General features: G+C 31.7%; 2 protein-coding genes across 2 annotated transcripts; one reads left to right on the top strand and one right to left on the bottom strand.

Annotated features, from left to right (window-relative positions):
- Positions 1 to 1715, top strand: LOC121229075 (40S ribosomal protein S19-3). The gene is made up of 4 exons (XM_041112308.1): positions 1 to 180; positions 337 to 427; positions 518 to 701; positions 1462 to 1715. The coding sequence occupies exons 1-4, from the start codon at positions 97 to 99 to the stop codon at positions 1532 to 1534; spliced, it is 432 nt and encodes a 143-aa protein (XP_040968242.1). The 5' UTR covers positions 1 to 96; the 3' UTR covers positions 1535 to 1715.
- Positions 1716 to 11155: 9440 nt separating this feature from the next.
- Positions 11156 to 13542, bottom strand: LOC107921394 (coleoptile phototropism protein 1). The gene is made up of 4 exons (XM_016851250.2): positions 13341 to 13542; positions 13168 to 13237; positions 11651 to 12757; positions 11156 to 11565 (listed from the first exon to the last, which is right to left on the bottom strand). Exons 1-4 carry the CDS (start codon positions 13481 to 13483, stop codon positions 11185 to 11187), a joined length of 1701 nt encoding a protein of 566 aa, XP_016706739.2. The 5' UTR covers positions 13484 to 13542; the 3' UTR covers positions 11156 to 11184.
- Positions 13543 to 19527: the final 5985 nt, after the last annotated feature.

Here is a 19527-nt window from a genome sequence, read left to right as displayed (position 1 = left end):
CTTTGAAATCTTGTATATATATTATCTCCGTCTGGTGCCGCTGCAAGCCTATTTCGCAAACAGCAAACGGAGCAGACAGTCAGATAAGCAGAGAAAATGGAGGCAGCCAGAACTGTTAAGGACGTTTCCCCTCATGACTTCGTCAAGGCTTACGCCGCCCATCTCAAGCGTTCCGGCAAGGTGCTCTGCTTTTCTCGCTTTCTTCATTTTATTTCTTAGGGATATAATATTTTCATGTATAAGGGCTCTACCTGCAAATTTGGATATCTTTGATTGTTTTCTTACTTAAAAAGGATTAATTTTCCTTAATCTGACTTATTTTTAAAAAAAAAATAGATCGAGCTTCCTTCATGGACTGATATTGTGAAGACTGGTAAACTCAAGGAACTTCCTCCCTACGATCCAGATTGGTACTATATCAGAGCTGGTATGTGTTTTATAGCTTTGTCAGGCCAACGCTGATACGGCATTGTATGCATATTTATGCTCTAATCATCGTTATCTCTTGTTTTTGTAGCTTCCATGGCAAGGAAGATATACTTGAGGGGAGGTCTAGGTGTTGGTGCCTTTAGGAGGATTTATGGAGGGGCTAAGAGAAATGGAAGTCGCCCACGCCATTTCTGCAAGAGTAGTGGATCTGTTGCCCGTCACATTCTTCAGCAATTGCAGAATGTGAACATCATTGATATTGATCCTAAAGGGTGAGTTTTCTTTACTACCATTGTTGTTTTTTTTTATTTTCAATAATATGATTGCTACTGGAATTATTCGTTTTTTGGTATTATTATAGTTCACCCCTAACAACGAATGTAAACGAGGAAACAATTCATGATTGTATCATTCCTTATTCAGAAAGTTAGATAGACAATTCTTCTCTAACCCATTGTTTCAAAAAATTACTTATAGTATGTGTTTTTTTTGAAGCATGTAGGTGTATACTTGAAATCCCCGTAATAATCTAAGCCAGTGTTACTCTTAAATACTTTATTTGTCTACATGTGCTCAATATTTGTGACATGCAGACTGGGTAGAGAGATGTATTGTTTGAATATATTTAACTTAAAAATGTTGCAAATATCCATGACGGATTCACTCGAGTACGAGTAGCGTAGTTATGTGGTTTATGACAATGGATTGTGAAATGTAGAATGTTGAAGCATATATCTTCTTTTCTAAAACAAGAAACAAATACACTGATTTAAATTCATCTGAAGGTAATGTTTAACATGTACATAAGCACTCATCTGTTTAAGAAACTTTATATTAATTTCTTAGGATAAAAACAAGAAATTGTCATAATGATTTGGAAGTTAGATTTCAAAATGTTATAATGATATAAAGGGGTTTCATTATAAAGTTTCAGAAACTATGTAAACAGAACAGTTGTTTGGCATTTATCATATTGTGATAGCAAGTTCTGTTATCTATTAAGATAAACTAATCTTTATGTGGTGTTATCAGTGGAAGGAGAATCACATCAAACGGTCAGCGTGATCTGGACCAAGTAGCTGGAAGGATTGCGGTTGCCATCTGAGAAATTTTAAGAGAGCTGTTGCCGAAGGCTGTGTTAATCAATTTTCGTGTTGGTATATCCGCTACGTGGGAATTTTTTTTTTTTAAATTTTAATTTTAGAAACCAATGTGGTTGGTGTTTAACTATGACCATGAATTTTGAATTCTAATGGAAGATTGTATGGTGAAGTTGCCCTTCTGCATGTTTACAGTTTTCATTCTCACTGGATTGTCCAGCACTGAACACTTAGTTCTGATTCAGTTTTGTGTTTTAAAGTAATCTAGGTCGTTTAATTAGTAAGAATTTAGCTTTTTCGACAAATATTGGTTGTTTTATTGGTAATAGTAAATGTCGGAATTAGTGTGGAGTGATGAGTTGAAATGTTCTTTAAATCCTAAGTTCATGCTTTTGTTCCTTCTATTTTCTTCAAGGAATGGTAAGTGCCAAATGGTCAAATGCAATTCAAGACATATTGGAGAGCAAAATGAGTAGTGTTTTCCTGGAAGAAATGCCTTAGAAACCATCTCTATGAAAGTTTACTAGCCGAAAATCCAGAGTTTAATCTTTTATTACTGCCAAAATTATTTTTGGGAAAAGGTGACAAGATTCGGCTTCGAGAAAAATAAAAATGGTCAAATTTTGTGAGTTGTGGATATAAATATTTGTTATTTTTAATCTTGTGTTTTTAGAATTTGAAAATTTTAGTCTTGGTCAAATAATAAGTATCAAATATATTAAATTTGAGGATATTTGTTTTTCATCCTTACAACCCTCATCTTAGTTGGTCCCTTTATTATATTAATTATATCAAATTAATTTTTATACTATTAAAATGAATTAAAAAGTTTAGTCAAGTTAATTTTTAATAGAGTTAATATTTATTGTTTAGATAAATCATTCATTGTGTAGTAAAATTTGTATTTTGAAAGAATGAAAATTTTTATCTACATTTAAATTGCAAAAAGAAAAAAAAATAATTTTTTTTTCATATTTTAAACAACAAATATTAACTTTGAAGGGTTTGGTAGATTGATCACTAATAATGTCATTGTTGCTTTTGAATTATTGCATTCCTTCAAAAGAAACGTTGGGGCCTTCGAGGTAATTTTATTGTGATGTTATATGATTAAGGCTTATGATAGAATGGAGCGGCATTTAGTGCAGGTAGTTATGATCAGGTTGGGTTTCAAAGAGCATTGGGTTGAGTTGATTATGTGATGTGTTCGGATTGTCAGATATTCGGTTGTTGTGAATGGTGAGGCTAGAGAATCCATTATCCCCTATTGTGGCCTTCGTCAGGGAGACCTTTTAAGTCCCTTATTTTTTTTATTTTGTAGTGAGGGCTTTTCGACTTTGTTAAGGATGGCATGGTTTCTACCGAGGGGGCAAAAAACGTAGTGGCCATCTTATGGGAATATAAGCGGTGTTTCAGGTAGCAAGTCAATTTTGGCAAATCCTTTATTTATTTTAGTTCAAACGTTGACCATGGTATATGTGCTATTGTTGAGGGAGTGTTGGGTGTTCGTATTATGGATCCTGGGAATTATTTGGGGTTGCCTGTGGTTGTTGGGAATAACAAAAGTATGCGTTTCAGGCTATTAAAGATCTCTTTTTTTTGGCAAAATTAGAAGTTGGTATAATCGGTGCCTCTCGTAAGGTGGTAAGGTTGTATTCATTAAATCAATCCTACAAGCTATTTCGCTATATTCGATGTCCTGTTTTTTACTTCCCAGTTCTTTTTGCAAAGATTTGGAGGCCTTAATGTGTCGATATTGGTAGGGAAAGTTAGCCTCGAGGAAGGGGATTCATTAGTGTTCTTGGGAGGGCATGTGTGCTTTGAAAGAGGTCAATGGGCTCGAGTTTTAGGATCTCTCGAAGGTTAATATTGTGTTATTGGCTAAGCAAGGCTGGCGCTTACTGACTAATCTGGATTCTTTAATGTCGCGTGTGCTTAAAGCTAAATACTTTCCTAGCTGTAGTTTTATGGAAGCAAGGTTAGGGAAATAACCTTTATTTGTTTGGCGTAGTATCTAGGCTACTAAAGGTCCCCTCCAAATGGGAAGTGGTTGGCAGGTGGAGAATGGGCGCTCCATCTCGGAATGGGATGATGCTTGGCTTCCTGGTCCATAGCCCTGTAAGATCAATATTGATTGTGTTAGTAGAATTGGCAAAGTTGTAAATTTGATTGATATGGCTAGCAGCAAGTGGTAGAGTGAGTAAATACGAACTTCATTTTCTGAACCACTTGGCTGGTCCATACTGCGTTTCCCGTTGGCTGGGCATGATTTATTAGATCGGTGGCGCCGGTTCTTGGAGGATAATGGTGAATACTTGGTCCAGAGTGGCTACAAGCTGCTGTTGCGAGGCTTTTCGGGGACAAATGATGACTGTTACATTAATATTACACAACATACACGCCTACTTTATAAACATCTATGGGGGCCTTAGGTGCCCGAGATAACGAGAATTACACGTTAGCGTTACATTAATAATTTTCTACCTACAAAGGTCAACTTGTATCAGCGCAAACTTGGGTCGAATCGTATGTTTCCTCGTTGTGGTTGTGGCCCCGAGACCATCCTCCATGTCTGTCGGGATTGCCCTAGAATCCTGCACATTTGGCACAATTTGGGCATTAGTTGGGATCTTGTTCCAGTTGCTGATGATACACCCATTAATTGGGTTGGGCAATTATTTGTTTAGGGCACTCGCTATGTATAGCTCTTTATTCTCACCATATGGATTGTTTGGATCTCTCGAAATAAAATCATTCATGAGGGAATTTATCAATCGGTTCAGACGCTACTTATAATTATTTTGGGGTATCTATGCGAATTAAACTTTCTTCCGTCGAATAGGGGTGGGGTTTTGGCTATGGAGCCCATGCTTTGGAAGCCTCTTGTTGGTCCTTAAGTTTGTGTTAATTTTGCTGCGGGGTTCTTTGCGAATCTGTAAGTTGCCAGCACTGGGGTTATTGTTTGGGATTCTGCTGGGTTGATTTTGGGCTCAGCTTGTTTCTTGCAGGACAACGTCTCCTGTTTGCTAACATCGAAGGCCTTTGCTTACTTTTGGGCTATTAGTTTTGCTCAAGATTTAGGGTTTCAAAAAGTTATACTGGAGGGTGATTTAACGGTGCTCATCTTCAAGCTCAATGTTGTTGTTATTGACAGATCAATGATAAGTTCCATTATTTGGGATGTGAAACGATTAATGTTAGGTTTCGAGCATTTCAAGTTTCATCACATAAAACGGGAAGGTAATACAATAGCGCACTTGTTAGCCAACGAAGGTTTCCTTCGGCGGTAAGATGTTTGTTGGGTGGAGGAGGGACCAACATCGATTTAGGCAGCGGTGGATAGTGATTGGATGGGGAGGGTCTGATTTTGCAGATATGATTATGGAACTTGCGATTTTTGCAAGTTTTGTAATGACCCAAAATTCACGGGCATCGAAAAAGTACATTTTCGGGCCTTCGTCTTAGCAAACCGAATTAGTAAATATTTTTTAGAAATAATTATGAGCCTAGTTGTGTGCCTAATTAGGTTTTTATTAAGTGAATTTAGCTTGATTAAGAGTAATTAAGAAAAAAAAGGGACTAAAGTGAATAAAGGGTAAAAATTAAATTGTAAATTAAAAGAAAATAAAAAGGACTAAAAGGACAATTAGGCCAATCCTCATAAATGAGGCGGCAAACCATGCTAAAAATCTTAGATACTTTAGATTTTAATTATATAATTATATATGATTTATAAAATATATTATTAAATTAAGTTATTATAAATATTATATTATGAAAATAAACCAAATTATGCCAAATGTATGGTGATGATAAAATAAATGTTTAATGTTTGTATTTATACACTTGTAAAATATTTATATATTTTCTTAAATAATAAGTAAAATAAATTTGTATATTAATTATATTATAAGATTTTTATATTATAAATAAATTAAAATAAAGACAAGTGTATGGTGATTAAATTATACATGTGTAATGCATATATCTATACACTTGTAAAATAATAAATAATTATTTATAATTTAAGTATAAAGATATTTATTAATTAAATAATAATTATTATATTATTATAAAACTAATAAAGTAAATAAAACATAAAAGCAATAAAAGAAACAAAGCATAAAAAGAAAGAGAGAGTCAAATGAAACAGAGAAAGGAAGGGAGAAAAAGAAAAGAAAAAGGACAAACTAGGGTTTTAAAGTTTGGAGCTTATTTTGGTAAGTCAATTAAGTCATTTTCTTTTAATTTTGATTTTTTTGAAGCCTTACAACAAAAACAAAGTTTTGTTGAAATTGAGTTGAAAGTTCGAATGTTCTTAGATTTTTGAACATGATTCATGTTGGACAAATTGTTGAATTAGGGGTTTGATTGATAGAATTTCTAGTTAGAATTGATAAAAGGATTAAATTGTAAAGTAAGTTATAAGTTTTGTGTTAGAGGAACTAAATTGAAAGAAATTTGAAATTAGGGTATATTCATGAATATTAGATAGTTAAGTTGGATTTGGTAGGAAATTGAGTAGAAATAAAGTATGGATTGAGATAGAAAAGTAAGTGAATTTAGTTAGGACCAAATTGAAATTAAAGTTGAAGTTGAATAGAAAATTCAATTATTTAATATAAATTAGTACTGTTTTAATAGTGTAAATTACTTTAATTTTCGTAGCTAGCAAAGAACCAGAGGCATTGACTCAAAAAGGAAAAGAAAAAGTTATCGAGGAGTAGACACGAGAAAATCATAGTTTGTATTACTATAATTTAAACTACTATTTATTAAATGTTATATTTAAATTTATGTATATGGTAAGTAAAATTTTAAGGTAAGTATCAATATTGAAATGAATGAAATTGAGATGAAGTATGATTATGCCTAGATATTTGATAGTATATTGATTGGAAAGTGGAAAATTGTATTGAATTGAATTGTGATTAAATTGACAATGATTTAAATGGAAAATATGAGAAAGTGATTGAATTGAAATATGAAAATTTAATACCTTATTAACTAGTCGGGCTGAGTTAGATATAGTTGGCATGCCATAGGATAGAAAGAATTTGGAAATTTTTCGGCTTAGCCAAGGAAACATTGAAGTCACTATATTTCTTCGGACTATCTGAAGAGGCACTGATTGCTGTTCTGGTGTGTTTGGGTGGATTATTCTGGTGTGTTTGGGTGGATTATTTCGGTGTGTTTGGTTGGAATCTGTGTATCCGCCAAGGTTCGAGTCTTGTTAATAGGGGTAAGCAAATGAAATGATAAAACGAATGAAATTGATTGATTGATTTATTGAAGAAATGAGAAAGTTGAAATTATGAATTGAATGGAGACTGAAAATGAAAGACATCAACCAAAGGTTCATGAGATGATCAAATATAGTTTGATGATATGTGATATCAATTTGATTAATTGTTATTGTTGAAAATTTGAAAGTTAAAGTATGAATTAATATATATTAATAAATTTTTATATGTTTGATATTTATATGTTTATACATTATTATTTGCTATTATAGTTTGAATTATGGTAATACTATTGAGTATAGACATACTCAGCGTACGGTTGTTTCCATGCATAGGTTAGTAGAAGTCAAAGGTCTCGGTCCATCATCCAGATCAATCCCAACTTCAGAGACAATTTGGTAATTTAATCCCTCTTTTGGTGAAAGTGGCATGTACTTAGGTATTGTATAAATTATGTACTTAAGTCTTGAAAATTTGGTTGTAAAATGATGTCTAATATGGGTTATAAATAAGAAATGAATTAGTATGGCATCTTTGGTAAAATGTGGCATGAAACTAAAATGGGAAATGAATGCAATTTTAATTCAATTAAAAAGTTACTTATGAGTGATCAAGTAGATAAATTGTTAAATTAATGTTGTAGGCATAATTAGGTATGTTTGAGTGTGGAATTGTATGGTTTGTTATTTACTTGTAAATTGGTTACGGTTTGAAAATTGCAAGGATTGTTAGATGCTTATAAAGGGGTTATATTTAGTTCAAAGAAAAAAATTACGAAAAATTTTCGGAGTACTCGAACTAGACCCATTCCACTTTTAATACGTACTTTGGATCTCAAAGGTCCATTATATGGACTTAATAATTAAATTATATTATGTATGTTATTGATTTGTGAATTATTAGTAAATTGTCTAATATGTCCAGTAATGCTCCGTAACTCTGTTCTGATAACAGTTTAGGGTTAAAGGGTGTTACAAGTTCTGGCTCATTTCTAGCAATTTTTGTTTTGGCTTTAACCTTGTACGTTGATCGGTGGCTGGATCTTAGGGTTTTGGAGCTTTTCCGGGCATGCATTTCTGGCTGTGATGAACATTTGCACCTTTTCGGCTGCTTTAGGCTTGTGTTTTCATTTATTTTATTTTTGTTTTTGTTTTACTTTTTTTTTTGTAGTTTTTAGTGGTGTATGATGCACATTATGGGGCGAATTCCCCTAGGTTGTTTCTTTTTTGTTTTCTTTGACTATAATAAATGCATGCCAGATTTATTAAAAAAAAAAAAGAAGGATTGGTAGATACTTTCATATTCTGAAAACTTTAATTGTGGAAATATTTAGTTTAGTTTATCAACTTTAACTTAGGGAAGAAAGAAAGGGAAGAAGGAAAAAAACTAGTTTTTGCTAATTTAGTTTTAATATTTAAAATTTTTTTATTTAAATTGATAATTGAATTTAACTCGGCACACATTATCATGTCATTAGTTTAATGTGCCTGGCACATTAAAAAAATAAAAAAAAAATATTTTTAAAATATTACGTATAAAAAAGATTTCATAAAAATCAAAAAATTAAAATTTTAGAAAATTTCAAAATAATAATAAATTTAGGAAAATATATAACATTATAATAAATATTTAATTTCATAAAATACAAAAATATTAGAGGTGATCATGGGCTGGGCCGGGCCAGGTTCGGGCTAGGCCCAGACAAAATTTTGGCCCGTTTACTAGGCCAGAGCTCGGTCCGGCCCGAAATATGGGCTTAAAATTTTGTCCAATCCCGGCCAAAAATAAAATTACTAATCCCGAGCCCGGCCCGGCCCGACCCATATTAAATTTTTTTTCTTATTTCATTAAATAAAAAATTTAAAAATATAATAAATTAAATATATTTAAAAACATAAAAATAAATATTAAAACAAATAAAAATAATACTAAAACAATTCTTAAAACAATACACAAATAAACAATATAATAAAAAATGGTTATATTAAAAATTTAAAATAATTAAAAATAAAATAAAAATATATATTAATATATAATTCGGGTCAGGCCGGGCCGGGCTCAGGCTAAAAAACTCTTACCTGAGGCCTGGTCTTTTTTCTAAATGGGCCTCGTTTTTTTGCCCAAGCCCATTTTTCGGGCTTATATTTTTATCGAAACCCTCCCATTTTTTGGGCAGGCCTTCGGGCCGGGCCGGGCTGGGCTGCCTGGCCATGATCAGCTCTAAAAAATATATAAAAATTCAAAATTTTAGCTAAAACTTTAAAAAAGTTAAAAATGAGGTAAATGTTGTATTGAAACTAGAGGTGTGCATGGGTCGGGCCGGGCCGGGCCGGGTTCGGGCCCATAAAAAAATTTCGGCCCGTTTTCAAGGCCCGGGCCCGGCCCGGCCTGAAATATGGGCCTGAAAATTTGTCCAAGCCAGGCCCGAGAAAAAAATGGTAGGCCCGAGCCCGGCCAGGCCCGGCCCGGTCATATTAATTTTTTTTTTTGCTTTTTTTATTAACTTTAAAATATAATAAATCAAATACATTTAAAACATAAAAACAAATATTAAAACAAAAAATAAATAAATAATGAGACTAAAATAATTATTAAAATAATACATAAATTAAAAATATAATAAAAAATAATTTATTAAAATTGAAAAATTGAAACAAATTAAAACTAAATTAAGAATTAAATTATATTAATAACAAAAGTTTTACAATATCAAAATAACATCAAAACAACAAAAAAAAGTAAAGTAAAAGTACTAAAGTTATTTAAAATTAAAAATAAAAAATTTTAAAATAATTTAATATTAAAATCGGGCCGGGCCCGGGCCAAAAAAATCTTACCAGAGGCCCGGCCCGTTTTCTAAACGGGCCTCGTTTTTTATCCAAGCCCATTTTTCGGGCCTATATTTTTACCCAAACCCTCCCATTTTTCGGGTGGCCTTCGGGCGGGGCCGGGCTGCCCGGCCATGCACACCTCTAATTGAAACTTAAAAAAATTCAAAATTTAAAAATAATTACTTTGATCTACCATCCAAATATTTTGCAAGTCAATGCCGATCAATTTTTTTGAACCAATTTGACTAAAAAATTCAGTATTTCGATAGTCATTCATCAAAAACGAATTTTGACATTGGTCAATGCTAGTTAAAGACAGTCAAATTCGACAATTTTATTTTTATTTTTATAAGTTAAAAAAAATGGCTGTTTTCTTTTCTTTTCTTTTTTTTTTAAGTTTTCTAAATTTTTAGTTGAAAGTTTCAAATTCCATAATTTTAAAATTTTTATTTTTATATGTATTTTTAGTTATTATTTATTTTTTTATAGTTCCTAAAAGTTTAAATATTTTTATTTTCTGAACAAATTGATTTATATACATACGGTTTCCTACTTAGGATTTTTGTAACCTATTATTCGATGAATCTTGAAAACTAAGATGCATCTAAAATCGGTTAAAACAACGCAAACCTGACAAACAACTGACAAAAGATCAACAGTTGACTGACCGACGAAAGTTGGTGGCGATTGGCAGTGGCCAACGATAAGGGTTGTCATAATATAGAATTCATTGAAGAAGTTTTCCTTTTTATAGAGGACAACTAATCATATATGTTATTCATTGAGGTTGTCCCAAGACGACTTATTTGTGGTAGATGATGTGATAGATGTTAAGTTTATGGTTATACACTCAAGACTATTTTAATTTAGTAAGTTCCTATAAAGCTCAACTTTACTGAAAAATTTTGGTAAGACATTTTTTTTTAAAAAGTCTTGATTTTATCTTTTTTTTTGAAGAATGATTTTATTTGGCAATTTATTTTTCACCAAATAAACACGGTAAAATAATGAATATATTTTACGAAAAATATGTTACCCTAAATTTTATATTTGTTAAAGTACAAACTCAATATTCTGCCGATGTTTAAAGGTTGAATTTGATTTCAGTTTAATTTTGCCAGGTCCAGAGTTTAGATTCAAACTCGATTTTATGGGCCTAATTTTAAAGTTCAAAGTATGGTTTTAATGGTCCATATCCAAAGAGTCTAATGGCCCAGATTCAATGCAATTGGAGCAGGTTAAGTTGTCCATTTTTGGGCCCAAAATTTTAAGGTTTTTTTTTCTTCTTCTTCTTCTTATTGCATATTATTATATTGAATACTTTATTTTATATTATATGTGTTACATTATATATTCAAAAAATATATATTTTTATTATATATAAAATTTTTATTGATTTTTTTTGTAAGGAAAGGGATTATTGAATCTTGGTAATTAGGTTAAAATATTGACGTATGTTACGTTAGTTTTTCAAAGTTCAATGAGTTGATATGCTTAAGCACACATAGTTATGGCCTAGTGACCATGTAAAACCACGGGGAGAGATATAAAATTTGTTGATGAAAAGGAAGCTTTTATGTTCTACTTGATGCATGATCTTTGAACTTGTTTTTGAAGCTTTCGTTTACACATTTGCAATTGATTGAGTTGCATCTTCATATTCTCCACCTCTTTTCTTATCAACATAATCTCCTTTTGAGGTGCTATGAATCCCTTCTCTAAACATTTCTTATTATTCATTTTCATTATTGTTTGAGTCGTTGTTCTTGGATTAATATTTGACTTAGTAGCTGATATCGATCTAGCCATTTTTACTTGCTCAAGAAGCATGAATTCCGTTACGATTTTCAACGGCAATCGACTGTTCCTCATTGCATGTTGGCGTGCATCTTCTGATAATCTATGATACTCCATTGCTTTGCACACACTAGCTCTTTCTTCCTCCATTAGACTTGGATGTGCCTACACAATTGTTGCACAAACTTTGAATTAGGTAAACTACTATTACTTAGAAAGAAAGTAAGTTATTCAGGGGTGAAGTACATACCTTGAGGTACATGTCTATGGCTCTATAAAGGTTGTTATCGCACGATCGAGCATTTGTCGGTAATGCGTCCACAAGTAATTTGAAATCAATGAGTTTAAGGTTAATATCCCTTGCAATTAGAGTAAGGTAACCATCAATCAACCTTCCAACAATGCATAGTCTTGCCCTAGAGTTTTTCATGGCCAATAAAACATAAGCGTTGACCACCCTAATCACAATTCCAACATCATATGTAGTATCCTTATCTCCATAGTTCTTAACCAAGAGATCTTGAGCACAACATTGCTCCAACATGGAAGCTATTCTTGTTTCTAGTTTGCTCAACAACTCAAAATTTACTTGCATTTTCAACCCCAACTTGACAAGGTAAAGTAGAAAGTTGCAAGAAACTGAGTTTTTCTCCACTGGAAGCATATTAATTAAACTTTCAATGGTAATTCTTTGTAGCTTTTCAGTCAAATGCTTGGGTATTGTCGGGTCATCAAATACAAATGTGGTACTCGAAAACCATTTCGCCGTCCAATGAGCTATACATGATCCAACAAGCTCCGGTTTCACCCCTTTTCGTTTAATCGATTCGATCACTTGGATAAAATGATCAATTCGAAGGGTCGAAACATCTTGAAACCACCAAGTATCACTTGGTTCTCCAATATTCAAGTTCCCATTACTATTTTGTCCTAAAGTAAAAGCTTTGGGGTCAGTTGAGGCCTTCCAAGCAATGGCATCAGAGCATTGTTTCACAATAAGCAAATCTTTGGACCAAGGTGACACAGATTCACAGCTTTTGAGTACCTTAAAAGTGTCTTTCCAAGATGAGAAAATTGCAAAGCTCAAAAACGCCTCTGTTTTGGAAATGAGATTACCTTGGTGAAGATCATCACTCATTTCCAAGAAATTTGCAGCACAATAGAGTGGAGCAATGGTGGTAGCTGTTACATCCACCTTAAATCCATAGCAGAAGTTGACAATTGATTCAAAGGTGTTGGTTCCACCAGGAAGGTCATCCAACACAATCTTGAGGTTGCCTCCATTTTGTCCATGTCCCTCACTTCTTTTTGCAAATACAAGTCTATTCAAATATCCACTTTTCGAAACCATAGCAAGCTGAGGATCACAACATGATCACTTATTTATAAATTGTAATAGCAAATTATCTTAAGATATGACAAATGCAATGAATTACTAATTTCACATAAATGATTGTAAAGTTAAAATTGAATTAATATGGTAAATTATAAAAAAATTAAAACATAATACGAAAATACAGTTGGCCTTTGTGTTGGGCACAATTTGAACATGATAATGACAAATCTGTCCACATATATCCCATCAGAAACAAAAGGCATAATATTTGGTAAAACGATTCCCTACATAATATATGAAAAATATTTTTATGTAAGCCATCCCCTCCCCAAATTTATAATAATTTACAAAAATAAGTTTATTTCCATCTGGCAAAATTAATAATAATCCCATGCTTCACTAATAAAGACAAGTATATAGTTGTTGCTGACCTTGTGTAAGTAAAAGCTAAAATCTCCAACCTGCACCATTAAATCACTTGCAACTTTGGTCCTAACAAACCTGCGTCAGACGAAATCAAAACAGGAGCTTATTAATATCATCTCTACATAAACACCACCATATATACCTATATGTACCAGAAGAAGAAGAAGAAGAATTTAACCAGTCATTGTTTCTTCTTTCCAATTCCTCAGCAACAATGCTAGACTTTGGTGGATAAATAACACAATGGTTAGGCTTCCCACCCAGCACTGAACCATGAGTACTCTGATGTTCCTCTCTACAACCCATCATCTTAGATCTCATTTTTCCTCTATAGCTATAAGTCCTTGAACCATCATCTTTGGGCTATAGTGTTATTTATACACAATGAATTAGCAGTGTACGTGGGCAGAGATGGGTGGGGGGTTATTTATTGCATTTAATTATTCCAAAGTGGTTAAAGCCATGAAGATGGTTTGGTACCCATTGCCTGTCTGCCACAGAAAGAATATATGGATGGACAGCTTATAGCCAACACATTGACAATTTATGTTCTTCATTCTCATCCATATATATCATTACACCAATCACCCTTTTACGTCAGTGTCGATAGTATATATATACATAAATGTATAGTGCTCTTTTTTTATGATTGATCCATGTATTATCAAGAAAAGTATCATAATCTTTTGGGAGGAAAAAGTTGTAAAATTCAAACATTAGAGACGGTATTGTTGAAAGGTATAGTTATAAATATCAAACATGATATTTAAAACGGACATGAAAAATAAGAAAAAGAATTTAGATAAAATGATATTTATTATATGGGTGAAAGAATGATGAAGTAGAAACTAATTTTTCTTCTTCTTAATGAAAGCAATTATTTATTTTCAAATTACATTATAAAATTCCAGTAGTTTTTTAAAGAATTAGTTTTAAAAAAAATTCAAAAGTAAAAATTACCATTATAATACAAGTTACTGGTTTTTATAATTTTTTTTTATTTTTTAACCATTTCTCAATTTTATTTCAATGAACAAATTAATAGTAATATAGAGAATAATCTTATTTATATTTTCAAGCTATTAACATAAATAAGTTATATAAAATGTAAAATCAATTGAAGAAATTTATGATTCATGAATTTTGATTTAGTGTAATTATACATGTGAAACTTTTATTGTGATTTATATATATAAATAGAACTTTAAGTTTAATTCAATTGTACAATTTTAAAAAATATATATATATACTAATTGCTTGTATATACAATATATAATTGCAAAATGATACTATGACGATAATATTATTAATAGTTTATAAAAATTAACTCAAAATAAAACTTATATAAAATTAAAATTCATAAATCATATTGCACATATGTATTTTTAATACTTTAAATACATAATCATAGTGGAAAAAAAAGTGTAGTTGGGTGACGAAATATTACAATTTCATGGCTGAAAATACCTGGAAAGGCAGAATGATGATGATCCAAGAATTTGTGGATAGTCTATGCTATGGACCCATATAAGAGAAGGTATTTATGATGGTTAGGACCGAATGTCAGCTAAGAGAAAGACCTCTATAATTCGAAAGGCCACACAAATTATTGAAAGTTCCTTTGAAGCAAAAGCTCAGGTGGCAATCCAGTGTATAAGAGGTTGTGGCCTAGTCCTGAAGGAGGAGTAGAGTAATTAATAACAATTATGGAAAAGAGCTGCATGAAGTGTCAACTACTGAGCTTCTTGCTCTTATACCCTCACTTTCAAGATGTTTCTCTATTGGACTTTGTAAAAAGAGTAAAACAAAAATACGAAAAACTTATTTGTGTTTCGGAATACTAACTCTTCAACCTTTTAACCTATAATCTTCAACCACAAACTATGGACGATCCACATAAATTGGGCATATAGGGAGCAATCAAGTACTTAACAAGTAATAGATAGAATTAGAAAATTAAATTTTAAAAGATATGAATACCAAAATTCGAATTTTAAAGATGTGAATTGTGATTATATTTCCATAAATTCGTGAAAATCTCAATGACATCCAATTTAAATAGTCCTTTGACTGTTATCAGAGCAAATCAAGATTCATTTAAAACTCCTCTCATCATATCCAAGTCCACGTGCAATATGGAACATTTTTAAAATATATATAATGTTCTAATAGTTTCAATTGAAAAGTTACAAGTCGTCCAAAAATTATGTCACTTGGTTATTAGCAATAACTAAACCACATATAGGATTGTGGGGTTAATTGATCCTACAAAAATAATTTAAAAAAATACCTTATAAAAAGAATAATATAAGTAGTAAATTGAGTTTTTGACCCTCACAAAAATATTTGAAAAACATCTACTAAAATCTAAAAATATTTAATTTTTTTTTTATTTTCTTTCAACATTCATAATTTTTTTCCTCAAAATTTTATTATTTTTTCACACTCTCTCCATAAGTTTTACATGGTAGAGTATCAATCTTTGAAGACTTTTAAGTATATTTTCCTAATAGTTTGATAGTAATTCTTTTTTTCTATTCGAGCTTTGTTAATTAGTATCTAAAAAAATTAAAATTGTGATTTTACTTGTGATAAATTAGGATTTTTATGCGAGACTAAATTTTTATTGATGAAATGATTTTGGCATATTGACTTTGTATGAGATTACTAATATCTTGATTGATTTATATTTTTAAGAGAACATTAATACAAATCCTTGAAATATTTTTAGAAAACATTAATACAAATCTTAGAAGAAATTAGGATTGGTTGTCTATATAATCTTGTATTTATTGAATAAAGATTAAAAATTAGCATATCTGTTTAAAATTATTGTTGCTAGTGTGATTTTTTGCATCTTGTGTTTGTGTTCATCTTATGCTTTACATATTGCATTCTCATTGCACCAAAAAATAGTTAAGTAGCTTTTATGTTGTGAAGGGAATTATATTTTATCTCGTAACTATATATGAGAATTGCAAAATTAAACATTCTTTCAATCGAAGTGATAAAAATGGCATGCATAAAAAATAATTTTATTTGTCCCTATTAATTAGAAGATTTAGCTTGTATAAATCACTATTTGTAACAGCCCTTACCCGTATTCGATGCCGGAACAGGGTACGAGGCATTACCGGACATAAACTCACACCATCATACAAAATCGAGACAGAAATTTCCGTCCAAATTTAAAACTTTTCATTCACATGCACGTCGTCCCTTATATGGCCCTCGAGGCCCAAAATATACATTGAGTGTGGTTCGGGACTGAACCGAGAACTTTCGGAACTTTCATATCACTTAGAAAATTTTTCATCAAAATAGGAGTCATACGCTCGTGTGGGTAGGCCATATGGTCACACACGCCCGTTTCACTTGGGACATGCCTGTGTCATCAGCCCATGTAACTCTCGGTTTATGACGTCATCAACTAAATAGGGTCACACGGCCAAGTCATACGCTCGTGTGCTTAGGCCATGTGGCAAATTAAATTCCAAAAATCAAGTGCAGACTTCACACAGCCAGGGCACACGCCCATGTCATGAGGTCGTGTCCTTCACACGGCTGAGACATACGGTCGTATCTCTACCCGTATGTTTACTACTAAGCATTATGTTATGCATTTATTAGGGTGCAGGGGACACACGGTCTGATCATACGCCCATGGGGCAGATCGTGTGTCACACACGGCCTAGACACATGCTCGTGTGTCTACCCGTGTGGACAACTGTAATTCTATTTTCCAAGCCTTTTTGCCACCCTTAGATACTCACATACTTAGACATATTTCACGGCATACATGTCACATTTTGACGATCATTCATTCCTAATCAAGACTAATTCTGCCTATATAATGTCACCATTTCAGATACTCAAGTTAACAAGCTTACTTAAGGCATTCCACACCAATTTCATATCTAATTAATATTGTCGAAACCATTTTTTGTTTCGTGAAAAACGGGTCGGCTTGATTTTAAAAAATGAAAATAGGGAATCGTCACCAATCTTTTTTGTTTAAGTGTGATTGGACTACCTCGTAATTTGATCGTTTTAATAAAATATTTTGTTTTACTAAAATAGCGATTTTGGTCTACGAAATTCGAGAAAATGGGTTCAGGAGTCGGTTATGTACGAGAAAGGATTAGCACCCTCGTAATGCCCAAAATTGGTACCTAACTGATTAATTAATGTCTTAATGTCGAAATTTGAAAATCCGTAAAGAATTTAAAAATACGACCCTCTCTTTTTATTAATGTTAATTTTGCCAAAATGTTTAGATAAATTGAAACAGATATTAAAGACCTTCTTGTCCTGAAGTAATAAAATGTCATATCCAGTACATTAGGACACGACGCTTTAAACCCTTGAGAATAAGCTGGTCTTTGGATTTTTAAAACTCATGCACTTTAATTTTAAAAGGTTATTCGGTTATTTGGATCAAACGAAAAAAAATCGAAACCCAGTACGTTAGGGCACGATCTCTTGAATTTCTAAAACACAGAATATTGCATTTGTTAAAGAATCCATTTTTTTATGAATCTTGGTGAAAATTAATGCAATGTTTGAAGTGATATACAACATGCGAAAAAATATTACAATAACAATGATGCAATTATAAAGATGAATACAATAATAGTGGACTAGTCTCGATGAATAAGTGAAGCGATAAGATAGAAATGCATGATATAAAGACGAGCAATCATAACATAGAAATACTTAAAATGCATGGAATAAAAAACGAATGAGTACGTAAAATAGGTACATACTATCAAGTTTAGATTTTTTTTTGTAAAAATAATAATGATAATAATAAAATGTAAGGGTAAAGGGATAAATAAATAGTCATGATAAATAAATGTTAAAGAAAATAAGTAAAGAATATCAAGAATACAAAGACCAAATTAAGATATGAATGAAATTAAGAGTACAATTTATAATAAGGTATGTAAACGATGATGACAATGAATAATAATAGTAATAATAAGAATAATACATATAGCAAAGAAACACAAATAATCTAAATTTTAAGATGTACATACAAATATAAAAAGGATAAAAAATAGATCTGTGAATAATAATAATAATAATAATAATAATAATAATAATACATATAGTAAAACATAAATAATCCGATTTTAAAAGAATATATAAAAAGGGAACAAATAAATAAATGAATAAATAAAGATAAAATAATAATGATAGATAATAAAATAGTAATAATAGTAAAGGTATGAATAAAATAAATGATTAATGAGGAAGTAAAATAAATGAAAGAACAATAAATAGATAGACACAAGAATTAAAGTAAAATACAAATGAATAATGTATATATATAAGTTAGTAAATGAACAAACAAATAAAATAAAGGAATAATAAACATCTAAACAAGTAAATAGATAAATAAATAAATAAATTGATTAAAATAAAAATAGCTTAATTGAAACCTAAACAAAGTAAAAAAGGGTGAACTGAAATTAAAATGAAATTTAAAGTCTTAAATAATAGTAAATGAATGAATAACCATAAAAGGGATTAAATTGAAATTTTAAACAAAACTTGAGTATAAATCGTAATAAGCTAAATAGTAAAAACCGAAATAGGGACTAAAATTAAACACGCGCAATAAAATGAGGACGAGATGGGAAAATATCCCCAGTCCTTCAAAACGCGCAGCTTTAGTAAGGACTAAAATGAAATAAAAATAAAATTATTGGGTCAAATTAACAATAAAGAAAACAAAAAGGATATAATTAAAACAAGTAGGAAAAGCAGAAGGGCCAAGCGCATAAATACCCCATTTTTCCCAGAACGCGTGGATCCTAATGGATCATAGGTTGGGTCAGGTCGGCTTCCTTTAAACGACACCGTTTTGACACTTGAAACCAGGGCCCAAAACGACGTCGTATGGTCCCTTTATAAATACTAAAATTTCAACAAAAAATTCATTTCTTCAGCCCCTTTTTTAAAAAAAAGAAATTTACTTTCATCCTCTCTCTTTGGGCTAAACCCTGAAATCAACCTAGGAGGTCGTCGGCGGTCAGTCGTAGCACCACCGCGGCCCTGCCGTAGATGGTGGCCAAAGGTGCACCAAACTGGCCCTTTAAACTTCCATTCTTTTTGCAAACTCGATTTTGGGTGTTTTCGAACCGAAGAGAACGATGAAAATGAAAAAAAAACGAGGTTTCTGGTTATTTTCCCCTTTTTTACCCTCATCGGGAACCCAACGGGTTCCGAGGAGTCTAGGAACTGGCGATGGTCGTCGGAGGGAAGCCGATCGACTCAGGTAAACCCCTTTCCCTTTTTTATTCTTTTTTGTTTATTTAAAAAAATCTTAAAATGAAAAGGAAGAAAAATAAAATATCACC

This window comes from Gossypium hirsutum, chromosome A01 (genome assembly GCF_007990345.1).
Source record: "Gossypium hirsutum isolate 1008001.06 chromosome A01, Gossypium_hirsutum_v2.1, whole genome shotgun sequence".
Taxonomy (NCBI): Eukaryota; Viridiplantae; Streptophyta; class Magnoliopsida; order Malvales; family Malvaceae; genus Gossypium; species Gossypium hirsutum.
Note: the sequence above shows the minus strand (reverse complement) of the source record. Positions and strands in the feature narration are given on the sequence as shown.